This window comes from Pantherophis guttatus, chromosome 7 (assembly GCF_059756535.1).
Source record: "Pantherophis guttatus breed Tessera chromosome 7, ASM5975653v1, whole genome shotgun sequence".
Lineage (NCBI taxonomy): Eukaryota > Metazoa > Chordata > Lepidosauria > Squamata > Colubridae > Pantherophis > Pantherophis guttatus.
Window position 1 is genome coordinate 20,755,877 of NC_142069.1, and position 27,877 is coordinate 20,783,753.

A 27,877-nucleotide genomic window follows, 5' to 3' on the forward strand; every position below is an offset into this window, starting at 1 on the left:
TTTCACCACTGTTTACAGATATTTATTTATTTATTTATTTTGAAGCTCCCACAAGGCAAAGGAAAGCTGTTCCATTGGTTGATTGATTGATTGATTGATTGATTGGTTGGTTGATTTAATTATCCAACTAGGTAATATCATCAGTGTTAGTGATCAGGTTACCTACTTAAGTAATGGAGCATTTGCAAGCAAGCAACCAGACTTAGAGAGCACCAAGAACATAACAGAACAATATATGGTTAGGTTTGAGAAAACTCATTGAAAAAAGAGGTAAGAGTCTCGGAAGGCGAAAGTATTTCTAGAGTGCAGGGGGTAGAATAATAGATTTCAATTACAGGGAGACACATCCTAGCCATTGAGGTTTAGGAGCTGTGGTGGGATTCAGCCAGTTCGCACCACTTCGGGAGAACCGGTTGTTAACTTTCTGAGCAGTTTGGTGAACTGGTTGTTGGAAGAAATCATTAGTTTAGAGAACTGGTTTTTAAATTATTTGAATCCCACCACTGGTTAGGAGTGTTGCAGTAGTTAGAACAATTCAACAATAACAATTGTTTAAAGTGGCGGTGATCTCCCATTCACTGACTCTGTTCAAGAATGGCTGAAGAACGTTCTCTCAGGCATACTTTAATATGGTTCCTGCACTTTTTACAGGCTAGGACCTGATGAAATAAATAGTCCTTTTCAACTCTGACATTCTCTGCTGCGGTCTTTTGTAGGAAATGATGGATGAATTCTTTCAGCACTCCTGAACCATGAATCTAAAGTGGGCAACAAGAATTGTGTGTCACAGAGACATTAAGTGAGTAGCTTCTTCCAGGGATTCAGATTTAGGTTCTAAACCTAAAGTTTGGAAGAGCCTCTGATACTTTTCTAAACTTTGAGAAGAGCCTCTTAATGGAGCATTTGTTCCCCCAAGATTACAGTAGAAGTATTGCCAAGGTAAAAGAACTAGGTATTCAGTCAGGAGAAGAATAGCCACCTGCCTTCTAAAGCCCATAAGCTTTATAAGATTTGCTATTGACCTTCAGAAAATCCCTGACCTTGCTGTCACTTCTGGTTTGTTCCCTTGTCTACTCAAAACCGATGAATTGGTTGGGATAGGAACAAGAAGGAGCAGCCAAAACCACCATTCATCTTGCAGCCATAGGAAAAGAGCAAGTTAGCGGGTGTTGCTTTCTGCAGGAAGGGGGCTTTTTCCACACCTGCCTTCTCCCTCTGCCAAAAGAAATGTTAAAAATAAATGTGTGATTTAAAAATGGGCAATGTATGTCCTTCATCACCTACGCAGATATTTAATATTATTTTCCAGATATACTTTTCTCCCCTCTCCTTTTTTTAAAAAAAGGATATTAATAGTGTGGGAAGAAATGGAGGGAGGGAAGAGATAGAACTCAACTATGATCCAGACCCAGCTTTTCTTATCTCAACAGCCGGTTATACTTGGCATGCAAGTGTTTGTCTCAAGGATTAGCTGGTGGAGGACCCAAAAAATACCAGTTAGCCCTTGGAGAAAAATGGCTGTAGTCCAACAGTGGAAGGCAAATGAGAAGATGCTGCATGGCTCTGAAACACACACCTGCATCCACAAATGCTTTGAGTTACCTGGCCACTGTTCCTTTCTTTTTTACTGGGGAATCTTTGGAATATGCTCATTATGCAGATGAGCAGCCCATTCTGCACCTTTTCCACACATTCTCTATTTCTAGTATAAAGAAAAGAAGAATTAGGGGTGACATGATAGCAGTATTCCAGTATTTGAGGGGCTGCCACTTGCCCTCTGGTGCCCCAAAACACCAGAGGGCAGGAAAAGAAACAATGGTTGGAAACTAACCAAAGAGAGAAGCAATCTGGAATTAAGGAAAAACTTCCTAACAGTGAGGACAAGTAACCAGTGGACTAGCACTTCAGGACCAGATGCAATCTTTAGCCACATATCTACTCCCGTGGATGCCAGTGCCATCCTCAGCAATGCAAAGAACAAACCACAAAACTCATACCTGGAATTAAATTTGACAAATGAAACAAGCTACTTTGTTCTTTCCAGCATCCTGCCTAATCTAAAACAATGGTGTGGGAAATGTGCAAGAATAGCAAGGATATGCTATCCTTGCTAATGCTAATAGCATTAGCATAATGCTAATGCTAATAGCACCACCTTTCCGCCAGATAATATTGGAAAGGGGGAACAATCTCTTTGCTTTACTACTTCCAAACTTTAACTATTCCTCCCAAATTACCACACAAGGAACAATTGCTTTGACATTTTGCAGATGTTATCCAAATCAAATGCCCAAATATATCAATAGATGCCAGTTAATTTGGTCAAAAATAAAGAACTGACAGATATTTTCTTTCCTTTTCTTTTTTTTTTAAGTAGGCAGTGAAATTTTATGGAGCCTAACATCAATTACTACCCTTACCTCTAATGCTGTCTCAGCAAGGTAGACTGTATTTGTAAATTATATTTGATAATGTTAAAATATACAACAACTACTGTGTTTCCCCGAAAATAAGGCCCTGTCTTATATTTTTTTGAACCCTGAAATAAGCGCTTGGCCTTATTGCCATGCGCTCAAAAGCCCGATTGGGCTTATTATCAGGGGATGTCTTATTTTGGGGAAAACAGGGTACATATATGGAATTCTGAGAACCCCAAAGTTTAAATTGCTGAAACTCATATTGGATTAAAAATGAAGTCAAAACAGGAAAACTCAGAACTATGGATTTTGACCAAAGATTAATGAATGATATTCTTAACATCAGTTCTTGTACTCTGCTGTCAAAGTCTTCACCTTAAAAGTTCCTATTTTTGTTTAGGTATTATGTTCACTTCATTGTTCTCTTCCATGAAGTTAACACAATGGGTCAAGAAGAGATTCAAACAAAATTGAGCTATCATTTGCCATGTTAAGGCATACCAAGTCTGTCAGGAAAAATTCAACTTTTACTATTTGATGGAACCGAAGCAGAGGTGGTATTCAGCCGGTTCCCATCGGTTCACACGAACCGTTGGTAGAAATTTGGCCAAGGTCGCTGAACTGGTAGTGATGGCCAGCTGGCTGCACCCCCAAACCAGTTCCCCACCATGTTCATCGCCACCATGTTCTTCGCACACGCACATCCCATTGCAAGTCCAATGGGATGTGCATGCATGAAGAAAATAGCGGCGACGGCAGCAGCTTTTTCTGCAACCTCCGATACTTTTCGGTGGCCTGCAGCCAGCTGCCACAGCCACAAAGCACCTCTCAAAGAGCTGGGAGGCTTCTTTGCCAGCTGCTTTCCAGCAGTGGCAGCTGTCTGAAGGCTGCCGAAAACTCCGGTCAGCTTGCCTTCCGGACTCTGGACCAGCTGCTGTGGAAGGTAAGCAGCCTGAAAAAAGAGGTGGTGGGGAGGGGAGGAAGCAGGGCTAGAGCCAGGGCTGCTAAAGGAGGGAAAATGGGGGTGACTGGCGAAGGGAGGGCGGGGGTAGATAGGTGGAAATTCCAAAAATTTCCTACTTTTTCCTGTGGGTATGGCTAGGTGGGGGTGGTGGTCATGTGACTAAATGGGCATGAGTGACATCAAGTTGGCCACACCCATTCAGTCACATGCCCTCAACCTTGCCACATCCACCAAACTGGTAGCAAAAATTTTTGAAACCCACCACTGAACCAAAGAGCTTCTTTACCAAATTAGGTATGCTTGGCTGCAAAAAAGGAATCTTAAGAATATAAAATAATAATCTTAGTGTGACTGTGGGTAAATATTTATAGGAATATTGTATGGCAGTTGAGAATCCTTTCTTCTGGATAATTTTTCCTTTTTTTTGGTGATTTGGTTTAATGGAGGTTTGTACTATTATTAGGCGAAAATTGATGCTTTAAAACTCTATATGTATTATATTACTCTCTGCAATTCTATCCATACTGCTATATTTTTTGTTTGTACTTTTTTAATAATTTTCCATATTTTTTTAAAAAAAAGATTATGTGAATGTCCCTTCTTTCATTGTGAAATTCATTGAGTTCTTCAGTCTCCTGATTTCTCCCAGTTCCCTTAAATCCATGAAAACTCATCCCATGTCTCTGTTGAGGAAATTGGGAAATATGGACATCAGACAGACTTCAAGATAAGTGAAAGCTATGTAACTAAAGAGAATGTCAGCAGTAGCAACCCTTAGTAACACTTTTTTAAAAGCACCAAATGAGATTAAAAGGAATATGTCAAGCACCCTGAGAATAAAGCAGAAGCTTCTTTTGAACGGGAAGAAATCTTTTGAAAAACTACAGAAATTACAGCATATGGGGCATTTCTAATGAAGCAAAAACTAGTTTAGAAGGTATTTTTTTTCTTTTTTAAAAAAACTAACCACAGATGCCTTGGAGAAGTCCAAATATTATCTTTACCTATTTGCAGTACCGGAGCACTCAGAAACAACCCATTTTTGTGGGTAAGTATTGAAAAGTGCAAAATGATGATAAATTTGTGCCATTGTTAAATCAGATGACTTTTTTTCAGCTAACCAAAGTCAGTGCAGTTGGGTACCACATCTGAATATTCAGCATTTTTTCTTAATAGTGTGGACCCAATATTAGATAGTTCTGAATTGATACAAGTAGACTTTTTTAATGTCACGGCCTTTATATGATATATGAAAATTTTAGGAAGAAGCCAGTTGAAAACTTGTCCCGCAGGATGTATAGCCACACAGAGTTTAAAGGTAAAAAAGAGAAGTATAATAACTAACATTTTGTGGAAATCAAATTTAAAATATGTTATCATTTATTCCTTTTCAGTAGGCAAAGGGACTGGGGTTGGCTTAAACACAAACAATTGTGAATTGTATTAGATTCTATAAAAGCACCTCACATTTCTTGTAAAATATGTCAATTCTTGGATCCAACCTGCTGATGCAACTAGACCATTGTAGTATTGTATGTCCTGGCAAAAGGAATGGAGAATTCCCAACAATGTGCTGCACAACTTGATTCATTGGATTAATCAGATTTTGTTATTTTCCATTAGGAGCAATAAATGGCTCAGCATTCAGAATGATGCTGACACAGACAATATGTAAGAATGCTGATTCTTACTGGAACTGCAAAGCTTGAACAATATATTTAAGGCTGTGCAGATGGCAGCCACGTTGGTCAATAGCATGTAAAGACCCAAACACTCACTAAATGGCAGAGAAGAGTTAAATTGTTAATATCTCTTTGCTGTTGTTGGAAGAAATGTCCATCTGGGTTCAGTTCCAAGTGGGGAGAAAGACACTGGAAACATGAAGGCTGCTTGGAAAGCTGGTTTAATGGAGCAGAACCATTAAGCACATGGTCCTGGTGCAGTTGAACACATGGAGTGAAGAGTGAGTGTTATTTAAACCCTCTCTTGGGCTTTGAACTTGAGCTTCCTGTTCCTGTGGCAAGGGCAGGTATTCTATTGGTTGCTGTATGGGTCATGTGCAAATCCTAGGAGTTTGTCTGAGATAAGTCTGGTTGAACTGTGATGTAATATCCCCAGGTGCCATGTCGTAAGCTCTGTTGCTAGATGGATAGAAGGCTTGTCCTATTATGTCCTGAGGGTGAAGGTATTTTGTCTTGTAGATAAGCTGGAACCAAAATATCTGCTGGGGGCAGGGAGCTGGGGCTGAGTTTCTGTTTCCTTTAAGATTTTTATTTCTCTTTTAGGGGAAATATTCTGCCTTTTAAATATTTCCTAGAATATTTCATTCTTTTAAGAGGGGTGGGTGCTAATTTTCTTTGCTGCCAAATACAGTCGTCTTCTGTATCTTTGCAGCCCAGATATGGAAGCCCTACTAGACTGATGAAGAAGCAGGCACTGGAAGAACTGGAAGTTGTTTTGGCTTATTAGTTGCATATCTTTTCCCCCTTTCTTGGAGGTCTGGCCAACTTTTTTTTTTTTTTTACTTTTAAAAGCATTTTTTTCTACAACCTTAAGAGGTTGCAGAAAAAAATACTTTTAGAAGCCTCTGATGATCAGGCAAGTCAGCTGGGATCGCCAAAGGCTTTTAAAGGATTTTTTTTTTCTACAACCTCTTCGGCTGAAGAGGTTGCAGGAAAAAAATGCTTTTAGAAGCTTCTGATGATCAGGCAAGTCAGCTGGGATCGCCAGAGGCTTTTAAAGGATTTTTTTTTTCTACAACCTCTTCGGCTGAAGAGGTTGCAGGAAAAAAATGCTTTTAGAAGCTTCTGATGATCAGGCAAGTCAGCTGGGATCGCCAAAGGCTTTTAAAGGATTTTTTTTTTTTCTACAACCTCTTCGGCTGAAGAGGTTGCAGGAAAAAAATGCTTTTAGAAGCTTCTGATGATCAGGCAAGTCAGCTGGGATCGCCAGAGGCTTTTAAAGGATTTTTTTTTTCTACAACCTCTTCGGCTGAAGAGGTTGCAGGAAAAAAATGCTTTTAGAAGCTTCTGATGATCAGGCAAGTCAGCTGGGATCGCCAAAGGCTTTTAAAGGATTTTTTTTTTCTACAACCTCTTCGGCTGAAGAGGTTGCAGGAAAAAAATGCTTTTAGAAGCCTCTGAGATCCCAGCTGAGCCACGCGATCATCAGAAGCTTTTTTTTTAACTTTTAAAAGCACTTTTTCAGAAGAAGAGGTTGTAGAAAAAATGCTTTTAAAAGTAAAAAAAAAGCCTCTGGGCGGGGTAAGCAAGCGGTGACAGGGCCGGGGACCGGTTCGGGGGTGTGGCCAGCCAATGTTATTACCGGTTCTCCGAACTACTAAACATTTTTACTACCAGTTCTTGCGAACTGCTGCGAACCGGGAGCAACCCACCACTGGCTGGTGGAAAGGAAGCACTACAATGATAGCTTTAGAAGTTGAAGAAATAAAGGATTTAGACTACTGTGGGAAATTTTAAAGAGTATTTGTTTAAACAGCTGGAGCACGACTTTGAAAAGAAGTGGAAAAAATAAAGCCTCAAACTGGAATAGTCTAAATAAATATTTGAATTGGATACTATTTGGAAAGAAAAAAGAAAAGAGAGACACTACATGGACTTGAATATAAACTAAAATTAAAAAAAATTCTTCTTTGAACTGACAATATGGAAAATTGGGAATATGAGTATGAGGAATTAACGGAGATGTTTAAGAAGATGCATGAAGCATTTAAGGGAAATAAAGTAGCAGAGAACTGGTTAGAATACAAAAGAAAAAGAAAAAGAATAAAAATGAGAAGCAAGAACATAATGTTGAAGGGGAAATAATTGAAGATAAAAAAATAGACAATTACACTGGGATTGACAGTGACAAAATAAAAATGGATAGGGGGGAATATTCCTCAAAAAAGAAGGGAAAAGAAGGAAATGGGAAAAGATTGAGGAGGAGAATTAAGAGGGTAACAATCTTAAAAACTAGAGAAAGGATTTAGGGGGAAAGATACAATAAATATAAAAAGAAAAAGAAGGAAATAAGAGAATGGGAGAAAGGGAGAAAAATATTAAGAAATGGAATTCTTGAGAGAGCAAAAGAAAATGGTTAAAAGGGGAAGAATAATGGATAGCAGAAAGGGAATTAAAGCATTTATTTGTTGATTTAAGGGAATGGTATTAGTAGTAGAAATTGTATGTAAGAAGTAAATTAAAAGAAGTATAGAGATTACTGTAAAATAGAATAATTAACTGAAATTAAGATAACAAAATTGAAATGTTAGTAAATGATGTATGTAAGAAACAAAAAAGAAGAAATATGTTGTTTATTGTAAAATGGATCAGCAGATGCAATGTGAAAGATAGATTGGTTTAAATGTGAAAATAACTGAAATTGTGATATAAAATTGAAATGCTAGTAAACGAGGGAAATAATTAATTGATGTGGAAATAAGAAATTAGTAATTAAAGAAAATAAGAGGTGGAAGGTTAATTTAGTTAAAAGGTTTTATGATAAAAATGGAATAAGTTGAAATACATTGTTAATAATTAAAAAATGGGATGGGGATTTTGAGAAATGTATTCAATAAATTGAAAAAAATAGGGGTTGCCTGGACACCAAAGAGGAAAATACTGAATTGAAAATGAATATAGCAATGGAAAGAGAATGGTAAGAAGGAGTAGAGGGATGGAAGGAGGGGCGAAGAGAGGAAGGAGAGAAAGAAATAGAAGAAAAGGAAAAGGAGAGGAAGAAAGGGAGGGGAAATAAGAGTATGAGAGAAGGTTAGAAAGAGAGGAAGAAAGGAGGAGGGGGAGAAAGGAAGGGGAAGTAGAGAAGGAGTAGGAGAGGAGGAAAAAAGAAAGTAGGAAAGGATAAAAGAAGAGAGGGAAGGGAAAGAGACAAGAAGGAGAAGGATTGTTGTAAAATAAAAAAGATGAAATGGTAGAAAGGCTACCCCAAACATGTTTAAATTTATTAGGACGAAGAATGAATCAATATAAAAGTTAAAAAAGAATATATATGATTAATAATGGAGAAATAAGAATTTAAGGGTGGAAGAAGATGTGGTTTATACAATAAGCACATAAAAAAGTATGGAAAAAATATTTTGGCAGAAATTGTAACTATGTAAAATGTATTTGGATATGACAAGTTGTATAAGATATGATATGGTCAATACACTGTTCATAAAATATGTGGGTGTATGAAAGAAAAAAATCAAAAAAACTTGATTCAAAAAAAAAAGCTATTAGTGGATTGAAATCCATTTGCATATTCATGTAACCTATCCAAACATACAAACTAGACCCGCACATCCACATTCTCTTTTCTCTAGTAAAATATCATTATATTATGGTGTCACTACATCTGCAAGTTATATGACTGTCTTCCTGCTGCACAAATAGAAAAGTTCTCAATATAATGACCTGACATCAGAGAAAGGGGGGAAAAAAGACTGTGACATGTTTGTCATTTTCAACAACAGTTGGTATTTCTTGAAAGATGTGCCTCCCTTTTAGAGTTCACGTTTCTTCCAGTTTCCCAAAGTAGAAAGTTTAGATAGTTTGGCAGCACCGTATATATTTTCACCAAAAGATGCAAACAGCCACCCAATGAAAATCTTCATAAATTTTGCACTTTGTTCAATTTAATCACAATTTGTGATAATGCTGATGTAATGCATACTACTTGTTTGAGATCCAAGGACTATAAAAGTTGGGTAAGTTTTCTATAATACACATACCATGGATTGCCTATCCCTATCATGTAGGAGAAGAGCAGGTAGAAGGCTGGGAGGCAGAGTTAAGCATGTCATCAGCTTAGAGTTGTTATATTCCCACAAATGATCCAAGTCCAACCCCCTCTTGAATTCTGTTGACCGTTATCTGGTGACAATTTAATATCTAAAGTCTAGTTAACTTTAGTTGACTAGATGTTTATGTAGAGCCTTGAGCAATAGATTCTTTGAACTGCAACTTAATGTATGGTCCTGATCCTTTGCACCTGATATATCCTGCACGATGCCTTGGACACCCATGTCTCACCAAGCCAAGCAAAAGAGGGGAGTTCACTCAAAGTTTGCAGGAACTTGGAAAAATGCCTACCAAGGTTCTGAATAATGAGCCCAACCAATTCAGCACTACAAGACTTTCAGCTTTCTCAAAGAACTGTTTCATTGAGTACATCATTTGGGCATGAATGAAAAAAAAAACCAGCTCTAAATTTTTCCCGCGGTTTCAGTATAATTAAAGAATAGATAATTCCCTCCCTCATGGTCACGGGTCACATTGTCCAATTAGGTGTTCGGTCATCTTCTTGGTAACTCCCCTCAGTCTCTGGCCAACACCTGTTGAGATGACCTTGGTTCCCACAGAATGATCTGTTATTGTTGTTTGGTCTGACATTCCAGACTTTCCCTCCTCTCACACTATGTGGCAATCAGAGAAACGGAACGATGGCGGCGGCAGGCTTGATCCATTTCAAAGTTGACAGTGCCTTTTAATGGATCCCCTTTTTACTATATATCATGGTGGAGGACATTGTTCTTTTCTGGAACCCACATCTTCCACTTAAAAAAAAATCTATGTAACTTCTGAGTCATTGCTGAAAAATTAATATATATCTGCTATTGAGAATTGAGAATTTTGCCTATTGTTTAAATAATTCTTTAGGCAATAAGCTTAAACCAATTTTTTAAATAATTCTTCAAACACAAATATCTTGAAGGAAGGAAGCAAGTATAATTTCTTATTCTTTTTCTTGCCTTCTTCATTCTTTATAATAATAGAGAAATGTGAATCCTTCGCTAGTTGTTTCTGAGAAATTTGTTTTTATATTGCTGTATTTTCTTTTCTATGTTCCTTTATTTGATAACTGGCCTTGCATCTGATGACTAATATCTGTGATGGGACTTCTATCATGGTTATGCTCAGATATGATTCACAGTGGAACCAATTCAAAAATAAGATTTTTTTTTGTCTCTAAAATACCTGAAAGGATTCAAAACATCATTACTGGTGATCAAACTACAGGTCACTCATACCGCAATTCTTTTGCTTGCTTCCTTTATTCTTTACAAATAACAATAGCTTATAAATCTTCCGATGGTTGATTCTGAGAAACATTTGTTTTTATATTGTTATATTTCCTTTTCTTTATTCCTTTATTTGATAACCATCCTAGCATCTTCACAATACTTTGGAAAAAAAAAAAAACCCTACCAGTTTCAAGGAGCAAAAGAATCCTTGTTTAAATTGCACAACAGATTAGATAGAAACATTTCATTTGAGAAAATTAAAAGGGAAGACTTATTTGAAGACAAAAGCAGGGGTGAAATGCTCCCGGTTCAGACCAGATTGCCTGATCCGGTAGCAATGGTGGCGGGTGGTTCGGAGAACCGGTAGCAAAAATCCCTGCCCCCCCCCCCCCCGCCCAGCTGAGCCGTGCGATCATCAGAGGTGCTTTTTTTTTAATTTTTAAAAGCATTTTTTCTACAACCTCTTCGGCCGAAAAAATGCTTTTAAAAGTAAAAAAGAGAGAAATATCTGCCTCTACCTAGGATTGAACTCACAGCCTCCTGATTTTGAAGCAAGAGCTCCATCTCCAGGCCACTACACCACTCTTTGGAAAGTATAAATATAATGATAACTAATTCCTGATAGATGTATTTTACAGATCAGGTCAGCTCAGATAAGAATTGGCAAAGTAACACATTCCTTTAGCTCCCATTTCCTACCCTTAGGAAAGGAGCCATTGTTAAGCATTAACTGTAAGTATGTATGAAAACACCTGTTTTCAAACTAGGATTTTCCAGCTGTGTTGAACTACAACTCCTATCACATTTGTTTAGAAAACCAAATTCCTATCATACCCAGGCAAAAATCATTGGCCCTATATAGGGAGAGGGAGAAAAGTACATTCTAGGATATCTGGAAGGATGGAGTAAGGTAGAAAAAGGGGAGTGAAGGAAGCATTTCCCATACAGTAGAGTGAGTATGTTCATATAACTCAGGGGTGTCAAACACAAGGCCTATGGGCCGGATCCAGCTCGCAGGGTGCTTAAATCTGGCCCATAGGGCCAACCTGGAAACAGTGAAGGATCAGGCCACAGTGCCTCTGCCAGCGAAAACGGAGCTCTTGAGGGCTGCGCGCGGCCCTCCCGGGCTCCATTTTTGGCGTGCGGCTCTCCCTGGCTCTGTTTTGGCTGGCAGAGGGCCGCAGGACATTGAGCTGGCCATGCCCACCGTGGCCACACCCACTTGACCGGACACTGATAAGATCTCATATTAGGAATTACCTAATGAACGCGACCACTTGTTTATTGGACCCGTGTCCCTCCTGGTTAGTGCTGGCTTCTCGGGAGGTGACACGAGGCTGGTTCCAGGGGATTATAAATGCTTCGTTGGGTGAGGGTGTCTTTCCTGCCACCTTGAAAGAGGCGGTGGTGAGGCCTCTCCTCAAGAAGCCTTCCCTGGACCCGGCAATGTTGGTAAATTATCGTCCGGTCTCCAACCTTCGTTTTGTGGCGAAGGTTGTTGAGAGTGTGGCTGCGCAACAGCTCCCCCAGCACCTGGATGAAACAGCATATCTGGATCCGTTCCAGTCGGGCTTCAGGCCTGGGTACAGCACGGAAACGGCATTGGTCGCGTTGGTTGATGATCTCTGGAGGGCTCGGGACAGGGGGTGCTCCTCTGTCCTGGTCCTGTTAGATCTCTCAGCGGCTTTTGATACCATCGACCATGGTATCATGCTGCACCGGTTGGAAGAGTTAGGGGTGGGAGGCACTGTGTTGCGGTGGTTCTCCTCCTTTCTCTCTGACCGGTCGCAGTCTGTGTTGACAGGGGGACAGAGGTCAACCCCGAGGCCCCTCATATGTGGGGTGCCGCAAGGGTCGGTCCGCTCGCCTCTCCTGTTCAACATTTATGTGAAGCCGCTGGGCGAGATCATCCGTGGTTTCGGGGTGGAGTACCATCAGTACGCTGACGACACCCAGCTGTACATCTCCACCCCGGATCACCCCAACGATGCCCTTGAAGTGATGTCCCGGTGCCTGGAGGCCGTACGGATCTGGATGGGGAGGAACAGGCTCAGGCTCAACCCATCCAAGACCGAGTGGCTGTGGTTTCCAACGTCCCGATATAGTCAGTTGATGCCATCACTGACTATTGGGGGTGAATCATTGGCCCCCACGGAGAAGGCTCGCAACTTGGGCGTCCTCCTGGATTCACGGCTGTCTTTAGAAGAGCACTTGACGGCCGTGACCGGGAGGATTTTTCATCAGGTTCGCCTGATTAGCCAGTTGCGTCCCTTTCTGGATCGGGACTCGTTACGCACGGTCACTCATGCCCTCGTCACCTCCCGCCTGGACTATTGTAATGCTCTCTACATGGGGCTCCCCTTGAGGAGCACCCGGAGGCTCCAACTGGCGCAGAGTGCGGCCGCACGGGTGGTAATGGGAGCGACATGGCGCGCCCATGTGACACCTCTCCTGCGCGAGCTGCACTGGCTCCCGGTGGTCTTCCGGGTGCGCTTCAAGGTTTTGGTTACCACCTTTAAAGCGCTCCATGGCTTAGGACCTGGTTACCTACGGGACCGCCTACTACCACCAATAGCCTCCCACCAGCCAGTACGCTCTCATAGAGAGGGACTCCTCCGGGTGCCGTCAGCCAAACAATGTCGGCTGGCGACCCCTAGGGGGAGAGCCTTCTCTGTGGGGGCACCTACCATCTGGAATGAGCTCCCCCCAGAGATACGGAGGATCCCAGATCTGCGCACCTTCCGCCGCGCTGTGAAGACCTTTTTATTCCATCAGGCGGGCTTGGCCTAATCTCTTCCCTTTTTAAATATGTAAATTTTAATCTGTTTTTAAATTATTGGGGTGTTTTAATTTGTCTGGGCCAAAATGATTTAATTTGATTTTATCTGGTTTTTTAAATTTTTTGTATCTATGTTATTTTATTGTTTGGCTGTTCACCGCCCTGAGTCCTTCGGGAGTAGGGCGGTATACAAATCAAATAAAACATAAAAACATAAAACATAAACACTCCAGCCACACCCACTCTTCCCTCTGAGGTAAAACACAACCCTGATGCAGCCTTCAATGATATCAAGTTTAACAGCCCTGATATAACACATGAAACTCTAAACCTAGGTTAACAAAAGACAACAGTTCAGATCACGTTACCCTGTTTTCCCCAAAATAAGACATCCCCTGATAATAAGCCCAATCGGGTTTTTGAGCGCATGGCAATAAGGCCAAGCCCTTATTTCAGGGTTCAAAAAAATGTAAGACGGGCTCTTATTTTCGGAGAAACACGGTACTATTGCAGATAAACAATAACTATGAGCCATAATATAAACATATGGCTCATCAACAATGACTTAGGTCATTGGTTGGTTTGGAATGCAGAAATCCCATTTTAGTTAAGTCTGATTTGTTTGCAACCCTTGCCAGTATCAGAAAAATCCTTCATTTCCCTACCAAATTATTTGAAGCAGCAGCTTATTTCTTTGCCTCTAGTAATGCTAAAGATTAACCTTTTCATGCATCCATCTAATGAACCACATTATAGATTAAGCAGTACAATAATCACAGAAGCAGCTGAAACTGAGAGCACAAAATCAAAGGGAAGAAAATCCAGCATTTTATGATAGAATTCATATGAAAGAGCTTTAAACAAGCATAGGTTTTAAGCATTTCAGCATTTTAGTTCAATCATTTTACATTGTTTAAACTCAATTTATATTGCAGGACTTTTAAAAGAATACTGAAAAGACTATCTATCTTTCTATCTATCTATCTATCTATCTATCTATCTATCTATCTATCTTAAACATGTTTATGCAGATTTTTAAAAAGAAAAGCTACTTCCATTTACTTAGTGTCAATATGATATGTCATCATAGTTTGATCAATTTAAATGGCTGAAATACTGGTGTTTGAGCTGTTTACACAAATAAAATTCAATTTCTGTAGCCAAGGCTCAGAAAACAGATTTATAAGGATTGGTCAAGGATTCCATGCTCATTTAGAACTGGAATTCAAACTAAATTCTGATAGCTATTTAATCTTCACTTAAACACATGCAATGAATGGGTGTCCACCATGTTTCCTGCCTGTATTCTCTGCTGTGTCCTATAACCTCTGAAAGACTTTGCTGCACATTAAGGGATTCCAGGGAAAATCTGAGCTACTACTATAGATGCAACAAGAGACAAATACTGTAAGATGGAAAGGCTTTCTTCCTTTCAAAAACCACTTTGCTTCTTGAGCTAAAGCCATCTTTGGAGTCAATATCATGGAAAGCCGTGATACTGGCTCATGGAAAGTCATGATATTGGCTATTCAACATGGAAAGAGAAGAAGGATGGAACAAGAAAGCCTTGTCATGCCACTTTGCAATTTTTCACATGGTGGGGAGGCAACCTTTGGCCGGGTTCTCTTCTTGTGCAGTGAATTGGGTAACCCCAAATTGTCCTGACACAATTCTCCTTCTTCCCAAAATAACAAAGATAATGACTATGATGGAATAGATAGCATCAACAAGACCATGTATCAGTGATGGCTAACCTTTTCTGGACTGAGTGCCCAAAGCGCATGCACCCCCAAAATGCAATGTGCGCGCAGCCCCCCATGCATGCATGCATGGCCCCCCATCATGCGCCCCCATGCACATACATGTGCAGCCCCGCGCATGTGTGGCAGAGACCCAAAGACCAGCTGGCCGGCGGGAGGCATGCGCACATGTGCGCCAGAGCTAAGTTGTGGCGACGGCTCATGTGCCCACAGAGAGGGCTCTGCATGCCACCTCTGGCACACATGCCAAAGGTTCGCCACCACTGCCATCTACATTTCTACTGTTTCCTTTAATGAAATTGGAAAGGGGAGAGAGAGAGAGACAGAATGCTTATTGATTCATATATGGAGCAGGGAGTTACTGCATTTACATTCTTTTCATGGACTTTCTATTGGTATCTGGTTGTAAACAAAATCCTGGACTATTTGAGCCTTTAGCCTGATCCAGCAAGAGCTTATATTTCAGAAGAACTAATTGTATTAATGAGCTGTGGTGGTGCAGTGGTTAGAATGCAGTACTGCAGGCTACTCCTGCTGACAGCTGGCTGCAGTTCGGCAGTTCAATTCTCACTGGCTCCAGGTTGACTCAGCCTTCCATCCTTCCAAGAGGAATAAAATGAGGACCCAGATTGTTGGGGACAATATGCTGACTTTGCAAACTGCTCAGAGAAGGCTGTAAAGCAGTGTGAAGCACTATATAAGTCTAAGTACTATTGCTATTGCTATTGCACCTGTTGAACTACTCCAGAAAAATTTTATCTCTCCTTTCCCAGACTCACTTTCCCAGACATCTACACAAACACACCCATCTACATAAACCTTCCTCCCTTTAAGGACATTAAATAAGCTGAGGCTCACAAAAGGAACAGAAACCTTCTTCATTTTAGAATGTGGCCACTGTCGTCATGGATGAAAGTGAATGCCTATTAGCTGACTCGGCATACGATCGATATATTGCACTGTGACGGTTTACATGTCAAATTTTGGAGCAAATGTCTACAAGAGAAATGCTTGAAGTACGTCCCTGTGTAAATGTGGACTGTTTTACATTTGGAGTTTTGCTGTTAGACTTATAGAAAGACTTGATAGCAAACAGCAACCCCTGGTGACAGACCTCAATAATACATTGACATCCTTAATACCCAAGGGTATGGGGGAAAGTAACTGTCAAGAGGGACACCTAGTGGTCGAATTTGATCCAGGAAGTTAGCAGAGATGCCTGCCTTATACAATTGTCTAATAATATTCTACAGGAAAAACAGAAAAGCAAGCAAATTAATTTTTAAGACCAGAAAGTCAGGTGGAACGTACCACTTGTCACTTTTATGAAACTGCAGCCAAGGAAAGAAACTGGGAGTATCAATCACAAAAGATGCGCTATCAGAACTTCATCTAGAGGTACATGACACAACAATTATGTCAAAACTAACCAAGAGAAAGCCTTCTCACTGCCTGGTTGGAAAATCACCTGAGAAATTCAATCTTGTCTTGACATCCATAAAATGTACAAAGTCTCTTAAATATTCTTTATTTTCGTTCACGTTAACATAATTTCAATGTAAAATTTAAAGTACACTATAGGTATTAAAGTATCTATTGAGTTCACGGGGGGGAGCTATATGTAATATTAAATGTGACTTATATTCACACTCATTTTCTTGGTCAGAGGAAGTGATATAAAAGTGAAACAAAGAAGAACAAATAAATTAGGATGTATATCTTATGAGAGATTCTATACCAACTCAAATATTCTCCCCATGAATGAATTAAAGATATACAGTTCATGGGAAGGAACCGGTAGATTTCACCTTTCTCCACTCTGCTCCAGAAAGGAGGTATTGAATAAGTAACTGAAAATTCAAATGGTTGTCCTTAGAAGAGATCACCTGTTAGTGATCATTATCCATTCTCAGGGACACATTCCTTAACAATATATAAAGGTGTGAGCACCTTCCCCGAGTGTCAAGAATCACAAAAAAGGAAACAGGAATAGGACTTGATGTCCTTCTCCTCCAAACATGCATTACCCCAACCAAGTGGAAAGGTGGAATTCTATTGGTTCAGACCAGTTCGGGCGAACCAGTAGCTCCAACAATCATCTGGGAGCGAACCAGTTCGCTTCAACGATCAGGTTGGCCTGCCCACCTGCCCCTGCACTTTACTTACCTTTATCTTCTCAGCTGATTGGCGCGGTAGAGTGGATTGCCGCGCCTCAGCTGTTACTCCCAAGTGGTAACACAGAAGGTTAGTATTTGTAAAACTGTACATGCGTGCGTAGCACGTGTTAGGCACGCGCACGCAATCACTGAACCAGTTGTTAAACCGGCAGCATCCCACCACTGACCAAGTGGAATATTTGAAATGTCTTAATAGAAATACACTTTGGAGACTTTAAAACCAGGCAGCCCGTCCTGCAAAGTGCTCTAAATCCAAAGGATCTTTCTAGACTTATGTTCTAGATGGTGTTTGCTAACTAAGGTATATCTTGATAGAATCCAAGACACAGGCCAATAGTTTGGAATTGTGGGAAACATAAAGAGTGTGGGAGCACTATTAAGAAGCAATTATAGTCAAAACAACAACAAAAAATCTATCCAGACTAGAAAAAACTTTAGGCCCATACACGGCTAAACTGAGTACAAGGCCTCTCTTTTCTCCTTCCCACTCAGACACGAGCAGTTTCCAAAACATCAAAAAAAAAAAAAGTTTGTCTAGAACTTTTCAGAGGCAAGCTGATATTTGCAGCTGAAGGGCTTAACATGTACTTTATTCTCAGTTTAGATGGGACAATGGCAATTTCTTCCTTCTAGAGACATTTGCAACTTAAGGGAATCTTAGCAGGAGAAAAAAAATCTTATGGACCATGGCCACGAGGGGAGTTCTGCAGAGCGAGATCCAGGCTTTCTTTAACAAAATGAAAAGAATAAGGGAGAATGCAGCAGGACCAGCTCACCAATTTTGGGGAAAAAAATGTAAAACACAAGACATTTGGCATCTAAAGAGGAATGAGATGTAGCAACATTAAATCTAAAGTTCAAATTATTACTTATCTGCACCATTGCGTATAGAATGTCTTCCCTGAAGGTTGAAAAATTGAGCAGTTACCAAGGAGGAAAGCTCTTGCCATCTCCAGTTTCCATCTAATCTTCATCTCAGTAACCAGCTGAGTAAACCAAATGAAGCCTCTGGTATTTGACTAAGCTCTGTATAGCATGTTAGGTAACAGCAGCAATAGTGAGCCAGCAAATAAGCAACCAAGCCGCGCACCTTTCGTGAAGGACGCACAATACCTTGTCTTAGACACAGTAGCACATCTCTCCACCTCCACTCCCACTATTCACACTGTACACACCACCTGCTGTTGCAGCAGCAGAGCTCATTACACTTCTCAATTAATTAAGGGAGAAAGGCCTGTTTTTCTTCTGTCGGCAGAGGTACACCTATGTTAAAACAGAAAACTCTCTCGGTACTAAGAATTAAAAGACAGCTTATTCCTTCCAACGGAAATTGGCACTCTTGATGGACCATCATTTTCATCTGCCTGTAATTTGGCAGTTCAAATCTCACCAGGCTGAAGGTTGACTCAGCCTTCCATCCTTCTGAGGTGGGTAAAATGAGGACCCAGATTGCTGGGGGCAAGAGGCTGACTCTGTAAACCTCTTAGAGAGGGCTGTAAAAGCACCGTGAGGTGGTATATAAGTCTAAGTGCTATTGCTACTGCTATTTTTCCTCTTATTGCCAAACACAAAGTGTATGGGGATAGGGAACCTGAAGTTCTCTACCTGTTGCTGTATTACAATTCCCAGTCACACTAGCCACAGGGGTAGCCTGCTGGGGGTTTGCAGGGGTTCGGGAGAACCTCTCGCTAAGATTCTATGTAGTTTGGAGAACCCCCAAATCCCACTCCTGGCTGGCCCCACCCGCCCCGCCCCGCCCATGCCCCGTTTTGGATGCAGGTAAGTGCAGGGTGCATGCAGAGGCTTAGGGAGGGCAAAAAGCAGATCTACTGGAAGTTCAGGAAGGCCGGCCTCCAGAGCAGTGGTGGGTTCCTCCCGGTTCGGTCCGGTTCAGCCGAGCCGGTAGCGGTGACGATATGGTGTGTTCTGTTTGGGTGGGGGCTTGGTTGTGCTCAGCTTAGTCTGAGTTGCAGGGGGATTTGAGCTGGTGAGCTGCATTGTTGTTGTTTGGCTTCGTGTTTGTGGCCGTGCGAGCTCTTTATGGTGGGTGTCAATCTGCTTCATGTATGGATTGGAGGGGTTTAAAGTGGCTAATGATGCAGCTGCGGTCTGGCTTCTGGTCCTTGGTCAGAACACACCCCCAGCCAATCAGAGCACAACCACCCCCCATCCAATCAGAGCACAGCCAAGCCCCTAACCAATCAGAACACACCTCCACCCAATCAGAACACAGCCAAGTTCCCACCCAATCAGCTCACACCCCCACTAGCAGTTAAAAGGAAGAGACAGCTGCGATCTCACATTGCTCCTGGAAGCACAAAGCCGAGAACACCAGCCTGAAGATGATGAATGAGACTTCGTCGAAACGTCGCCAAGACAGTTCCAATTTTACATGGGAGAAGACCCGAATAACCAAAGACCTATAAAGTTTCTGGGCCTTTTAAGGCATCTTCGGTGAGCCACACCCACTTCTCAGATATCCTCCCTGTAAAGGTACAATGTATCTTTTTTCCTTTTTCGTAGGCTTTTATGTGCATATTCTTTCTAGCCAGGTTTTACCTACGTAAACTTAGTTGTTCTACAGCCCTAGGTTCTGTGAAATCTCATTTCACACCCACTTCTCATATGCACATTTTATATACATAAAAGCCTACGAAAAAGGAAAAAAGATACATTGAAGACGCCTTAAGAGGCAGAAATAGCTATCTGAGTCTCCCAGAGAGCAACACAGAGTTGCAGTTTGTCAGCAGAAAAAAGGCCCAGAAACTTGTGAATGAGATTTCACAGAACCTAGGGCTGTAGAACAACTAAGTTTACGTAGGTAAAACCTGGCTGGGAAGAATATGCACATAAAAGAATATGCACAGAAACTGTATTTTTCTTCAACCGGGAAGCAAATACTTAGCCTCTACAGAGAGGGAATATATGGTAAGGGTGTGGCTAACTGATGATCAGTCCGAAATAGATCTATATTAGTCTCCCAATAGGCAGCAAAATGCTTGCTTGCTGTCTGAAGAAGCCTAGGATAGTGGATGTGATTTCACTGAGCTATGGCTGCAAACTTGGTTTACGTAGGAAAATACCCGGTTGAAGAAAAATACATACATACACACATACACACACACACACACACACACACACATCTGTGTGTGTGTGAGAGAGAGAGAGAGTGAGATAGATAGATAGATAGATAGATAGATGATAGATAGATAGATAGATAGATAGATAGATAGATAGATAGATAGATAGATAGATAGATATAGATATAGATAGATAGATAGATAGATAGATAGATAGATAGATAGATAGATAGAGATATATAGATAGATATATATCTCACTCTCTCTCTCTCTCTCACACACACACACAGATTGACACGTTCTAAATTCCTTTATTTATTGGACCATCCAAATACTTCTCCATGAAAGCATGATACCTGGATGAAACCACGGATCCATTTAGACCAGAACTGTCTGCTTTGTCAACAGTTTCTGTGAGGGTTTTCCTCCATAATTTTATCCTTTGAATAGAAATCTTGGATACCGGAACTCTATTTCCTTGGCAAACACAAATTTTAAAGGATTATATTTAGGAGCATTGATGGGAAAGCCTTTAATCCAATTGTTTCTTTTTTTAAAAAAAAAGATATTACCTTGAGGTTTGGGTTTGATAAGCTTCCCACAAGGTTTTGAAATGGTGACCGTCTTCTGGCATTCTGCATTGTGCAAAGCTCGTTTTAGATTTCCAGTTCGAGTCTTCAGAGCGGTGTTTAGATCACACTCTCCCCATGCCTGGAACTGATATTTACATTCCGCTGTGAAAAATAAATGGCCGTGTTACTTTTTTTTATTATCAGCAGCTGATAAAAGCAAGGCTCTGTATAATAACAAAGATATTTCATCCAGCTTTTATTCAGAATAATGCAGGCAATAAGGCAGATTTTCATGGCAGGGGCCATAAAACCACTTCCACTGTCACTGCATCATGGGCTCGAAAATTGAATTTGTACAAATGAATTAAGCAGGATTTCAAACACACTCCCGAAAGGTATTGGCTCCAGCTCATTAGAAACAGAGGTATAAACAAGATGGAAATGGAGTGCTCACAATCCCAGGATGCGAATTGCATACTGATGTCACAATCACAGCTCTCTGAATGCCTGGTAACAGAATCGCAAGAAAAATTTACTATAGAGCAAATGCCTTTTGAAAGGAGGGGAGGAGAAAATAATGTGAGAATGATGTACAAATACCTTTGCCGTGAAGTTCTGTTAATCTTATTGTATTCCGCTAATCATCCTAGAATTACCTCAAAATTCTCCTATCTAACTTTATTACAAAGTGGTAGTACCACTTTATATTGCACTGGTACTTTGAAGTGGACTACCAGATTCTGTAACAGCTTTGTTCCCTATGCCATCCTTCTGGTAAACTCGCAAGATTTATTTTTCTTGCCATGTACATGTTTACATCCGAACTAGGCTGTGTTGTTTCACTGTGTCATATAATATATGTGGGTATGTGGGTATATGTTTGTTTGTTTGTTTGTTTGTTTTTGTCATGTTTAAAGGTAAAGGTAAAGGTTCCCCTCGCACATATGTGCTAGTCGTTCCCGAATCTAGGGGGCGGTGCTCATCTCTGTTTCAAAGCTGAAGAGCCAGCGCTGTCTGAAGATGTCTCCGTGGTCATGTGGCCAGCATGACTAAATGCCAAAAGCGCACGAAACGCTGTTACCTTCCCAACAAAGGTGGTCCCTATTTTTCTACCTGCATTTTTATGTGCTTTCGAACTACTAGGTTTAGCAGAAGCTGGGACAAGTAATGGGAGCTTACCCCGTTACTTGACACTAGGGATTCGAACCACTGAACTGCCAACCTTATGATCGACAAGCTCAGTATCTTAGCCACTGAGCCATCGTGGCCCTCTTTTTTGTCATGTTTAGGTAGTGTATATTGGAGGTGGTGACCCTTTGAGAGTTGTATGCAACAAAATTTCATTTTAATGTATTTTAATGTATGCCAATTAGTGTACGTTTAAAGTGACAACAAAGTTATTCTAAGTCGTCTAAGTCTAAGTCTGAATCCAGTTTTTGGTCACCACAATACAAAAAAGTTGCTCAGAGCAGAGAAGGACAATAAAGGGGACTGGAGGCTAAAGCATATGATGAATGGTTATGGGAACTGAGTAATTCTATCTAACAAAGAGATGGATTAGGGTTGACATAACAGCAGTCTTCCAATATTTGAGGGTTTGCCACAGAGAGGAGGGGGTCAACCAATTGTCCAAAACACATGACATGAAATTACAGATGGAAGATTATCAGGGAGAGAAGCAACTTAGAACTAAGGAGAAATTTCCTGACAGTGAGAACAATTAATCAGTGGAACAGCTTGCCTCCAGAAGCTATGGGTGCTCCATCACTGGAGGTTTTTCGGAAGAATTTGGACAGCCACTTATCCCAAATAGTATAGAATATTCTGCTTAAGCAAAGAGGTGGACTAGAAGACCTCCAAGATCCTTTCCAATTCTGTTATTCTGTATTCTGTCAAAATGGACCTTAGACCCATTATAGAATCCAGATAAAATAGTCCAATATGTATAAAATAAATAGTAGTAAAAACAAAAATGATGATACAGTAACAAAGTAAAATTGAAAAGCTCATCTTTGTTTTCAATTGTAAAGAGCAAAAAGGCAGGATAAAGGAAAACAAAGCCAAAGGGAAAAGAAATAGTGAGAACTAGAAGAATCCAAGCAAAAGAAGTGAATAATAAACTATGAGAGAGAGAGGGAGGGAGGGAGGGAGGAAGAGAGCACAGGTGGGTTTCAGCAGGTTCTGACCAGTTCTGGAGAACCGGTAGCAGAAATTTTGAGTAGTTCGGAGAACCGGTAGCAAAAATTCTGACTGGCCCTGCCCCCATCTATTCTCTGCTTCCTGAGTCCCAGCTGATTGGGAGGAAATGGAGATTTTGCAGTAACCTTCCCTTGGAATGGGGTGGAAATGGAGATTTTATAGTGTCCTTCCCCTGGAGTGGGATGGGAATGGAGATTTTATAGTATCCTTCCCCTGCAGTGGGGTGGGAATGGAGATTTTACAGTATCCTTCCCCTGCCATGCCCACCAAGCCACACCCACAGAACCGGTAGTAAAAATGTTTGAAACGCACCACTGGGAGAGAGTGATTTAAACACACAACTAAATAAAATAAAGATCAGTGGTAGGGTTGGGTTGTCAAAAAAAGATAACAGCCACAACCATGGGATGAAAGCCCCGCTCTTCTTTGTGTATTTATGGAGAAAGTTTTCAGCTGCAAAGTTCTGGCCACCATCTTGAGATTTTTGACAATCCCCATCACCACCACAGATACACTGTTGATGAAGATTGTAGAAAGGATCAAATCCAGGTATACATCTATTAACTTTTATCACTCTGCTAAAGAGTTTGGAAAGAGTTCATCTTACATTTATTCACTTCAACTGATTGTTGTGGTCCGCTAGTGGCCCGTGGAGCTGGCAGCAGAGTCAGACATTGAGAAGGTTGGGGAGGAACATGGGCCAGTCCTGGAGTCTGGGGAAGGCTCGGATGAGGGCTCTGCATTGGAGGCAAAGATAGCGCCAGGGCCATCTGGGAGTTATGTGCTGACTCCAGAACTGCCAGAGTCTGACATCAGCAAGGCAGAAGAACAGGGGGAGCCTGTTCCCAGTGCGCACATGCGCAGAGCTGCCAGAAGGCAAGAACAGTTAAGACAAAAGGGACGATTTGGGAGTAGGGCTAGGAGATGATTGGCCCCTCCCATAAGACATAAAGGAGGAGCAAAGGCACATAAGCCTTTGTAGGAAGCAACTTTGTTCGTTCTGGTCGGTTTAAATTCTGAAGCTCCATTTGGACTCTGTGCTCTGTGTGGCCTTGCAAAGCTAATTGCCAATTAGGTCTTTGGCAGCATGTCAAAGGAGATAAAGCTTATCGGCCTTATCCCAAAGGACTGTGGCAGACTTCTATCAGACTCTTTACAAACTATTTGTGACTCATTATGGGCTGTGAATGAACAGAATTCACAGCTATTGAAATAAAAAGAGGGTTTTGGGGACTAATTGTGTGCTTTTTACTGGCTCAGGAAGCCTGGGTCAGAACACTGATAAAGTCTGATACCAGTCAAGAAATCTTCCAGGAAACCAAATTAAAAGGGGAATTCTAAAGTTTAATTCGTCCTCATAGAATTAACCCCATCCCACCCAACCAAATGCCCCTGCCACATGTATTATTCAACTCCTTCTTCTCCACAAAGTTTTGGACATTGGTGGCGCCTTCTAAAGATTAGGTAACTTTTGTGGAACATATCCTTTCATTAGATGATGAAGTGGATTCACTATGACAGAACTTTAAATACAAAGAATTGAAGGGAGTAGGGTCAAGAAAACAAGGTGGGAAGCTAAAAACCCACCACCCATCTTGAACATTTCTATAGAGTAGAGTAGAACTTTTTATTGTGCTGTAATTGGAGCTCTCTAGTATTATTGTGGTGGCAAAGTTTCTCTGTCCCATCACTATTACCTTGAGATTGGTGATGAAAGATCTGAGGAAGTTGAAGTCTTCCCTATAGATTAGGCTACCATGAAATTCTGCAATTAGCAGGGTAAGCAAGAGAGCTCAACAGCTCCCCATATCTGAATTGAAGTGGTATTCACTCATTCCTGCATCAATAGAGACCTTTATTATCTAGAAACCTGCTGTTTCCATTTCCTAACTTTATCCTGCCATTCTTTCACTAGTCATTTGTCTTCCCTGCAAGGTCATGGATAAAAAAAAAATCTAACATATGTTGCATGCCTTGAGGCTGACCTTGGATGGTGTTCAAATAATGGGGAAATTCCTACTTTAACATTGATATATCTGAAGACAACTTCAATCTGACTCATTCTTGAGTTGAAAATGTGCAGTGTGCCTTGAGAATGAGGCCGAAGAAAATGCTGTTATGGCATGTTTGTGCTAAGGGTAGATGAATGGGAGGAAAGATCAAAAGGGAAAGCCCCAAGAATGGTGAACAAGAAGGTGGAAAGGACATATTCTACAACAGAACCATAGCTAAGGTTCCCCATTGCAGTTGATAGAATAATAAGAATAAGACTTTGGCTGCAAATCAGTGTGCAAGTTGTCCTCCGTGTATTAAAAATACATGGAATCTATTATCACTTTGACACTATGATCTTCCTACCTTTGAATTTCATTGAGACTTTTGATGTTAGGGTGCTCTACAAACCCTCTGTTGCCAAAAGGTTCTTCTGTTGTCATTGCAATACAAGACATGTGAAAAATCCCTTGGGTTCGAATTCAGCCTGATCCCTGTGCAGTCCATAGAATGCTGAGGAGCTGGGTAAATTTATCTTTCATGTATGGATGATCAGCTGTTATTCAGATTGTAAGGGGAAAAAATGTAAGCCTGGATAAGAATGAAGAAGAGGTTGACCAGTAGCAAGGTGGATGAATCCACGTATGGAGGAAATGAATGCACCACTGGAATATGTGAAAGGCCAGTCTGAAAATGAATCATCCTGGATAAATTCTATTTATGTGGTCCGGAGAAATAGAATAACAGAGTTGGAAGGGACCTTGGAGGTCTTCTAGTCCACCCCCTGCTTAGGCAGGAAACCCTACACCAGGGGTCTCCAACCTTGGCAACTTTAAGACTTGTGGACTTCAACTCCCAGAATTCCTCAGCCAGCTGGCTGAGGAATTCTGGAAGTTGAAGTCCACAAGTCTTAAAGTTGCCAAGGTTGGAGACCCCTGCCCTACACCACTTCAGACAAAGCCCCTATGAGTTAACAATGCACTGATGACATAATTTATCCATTCATTACAGAACAAGAGACCATCTTCCTCAGGATCCCTTATGATAGGTAGCTGTAACTTAAGCCACTCTAACAAGTACAGTGAAAAATTTTCCCTAATCTGAAATAATTTCAGATAATTGTCCAGAGGGCAGGACAAGAAATAATGGTTGGAAACTAATCAAAGAGAAAAACAACCTGGAATTAAGAAGAAACTTCCTAACTGAAAGGACAATTAACCAGTGGAACAGCTTGCCTCCAGAAATTGTGGGCGCTCGAACACTGGAGGTTTATAAGAATAGATTGGGCAATCACTTGTCTGTGATGGTATAGGTTCTCCTGCTTGAGCAGGGGGCTGGATTAGAAGACCTCCAAGGTCCCTTCCAGCTCTATTCTATTCAGGATTCAGAATTTCCCCAGACCAAGATTTTAATCATGTTTTCTCACCTCTATCAACTCTTAAGAGTTATTTAGTCATTTAGAAAAGGCAGGGATTGGAGCTCCGAAGTGAAAAAAATGCAGTGGCCATATTAAACAGTGGAACTCCTTGACTTGGGACATTACTTTGGTACCTTCTCTGGAGGTCTTCTTTAGGGAGATATTTCATCTGGTGTATAACTTCAACTACAAGCACGCTTGTTTCTACTCTTCATTTAGAATAATACTTTGTATTAATTTATTTTAGGGGGCACAATGGATCAGGGGTTAAAGATGCCGAACTTGTCAGCTGGAAAGCTTGCCAGAGTACATTCATAGACTGGAATAGGCAACAAGGTCAGCCAATGAATAGACATGGCAACTGGGTCAGCCAATGAGCGCTGTTTGGAAACTGAAACAGTTTGGAGCCTGGGCGTGGCTAAACTAGTCTGTCTGCTGAACTGAAACTGGAAACTCTTCTCTTCTCTGCTTGTGTATGCTTGTCCTCTCTACCACGTTGGAAGAACCACTCTTGGTATTGTATATATGTCTCATGTGTTATTATGTATATAAAGAGAAATTAATGAATCCTGCTGAATCAGTTACCTGTGCGTGCTTTCTGGATTTGCTTCCTGCAACAAACTATAACAAAGCTGACAGCCCGGGTTCAAGACCCAAATGCCATGTAACACCCGTTACCTGCCCCAGCTCCTGCCCACCTAGCAATTTGAAAGCATGCAAATGCGAGTAGATAAATAGGTAGATAAATAGGTAGATAAATAGGTTCCCACTTGGATAGGAAGTTAACAATGTTCCGTGCACCTCAGTGTATACTGGCCACATGACCATGGAAGTGTCTTTGGACAATGCTGGCTCCCTGGGCTAAGAAGAGGAGATGAGCACCACCCTTTAGAGTCAGACACAACTGGACAGGGGAAACCTTTACCGTTTACCTTTATCAATTTATTTCACTGTAAACCAAGGGTCTGTGGCAAAAAGCACATGGGGTAGCATCACAGTTCCAATTCCCACATTTTCAGCCATTTTCAGCACAAAATACAGGTCATATCATGATCTTTGGACCAAGACTACCGTGTTTCCCTGAAAATAAGACCCTGTCTTTTTTTTCTTTTTCTTTTCCTTTTTTTTTTTTCTTTGCCACCAAAAAAAGTACCAGGTCTTATTTTCAGGGGAAGTCATCCACTGACTAACCTCACTTGCGTGCGTCACCCCCGACCTCCTTTTCACTGTCAGAGGCCTTCAGGGACTTCTTCTTCTGTGGCCGGCACGGCTTTCCTGAAGGCCTCTGCAGCCAATAACAGAGGTCCAGATTGATCCGGAGCTTTGTTATCAGCTGCAGGTGCCTTCAGGAAAGCCTTAGTCAGCCTTGCTGGCTGCAGAAGAAATGGACCGGCAAGGCAGGTGTCGGGGTGTGCGAGGCCTGGTTACAACTGTCCAAAGGTAAGTAATGGGGCAGGTCCATCCCCCATCCCCACCCTAGCTTAATTTTTACC

At 41.2% G+C, this 27,877-nt stretch overlaps 1 protein-coding gene across 3 annotated transcripts in view; it reads right to left on the reverse strand.

Annotated features, from left to right (window-relative positions):
- PTN (pleiotrophin) overlaps positions 1-27,877 on the reverse strand; it is a 114,608-nt gene that overhangs the window by 2,917 nt on the left and 83,814 nt on the right. For 2 of the 3 annotated variants that reach the window (XM_060694508.2, XM_087873742.1), the window contains one exon: positions 20,777-20,938. In XM_060694508.2, the coding sequence (XP_060550491.1) occupies positions 20,777-20,938 (162 nt within the window). Of the gene's footprint in view, positions 1-18,084; positions 18,111-20,776; positions 20,939-27,877 lie in introns of those variants that run through there. The other variant, XM_060694509.2, reaches the window with a different exon arrangement.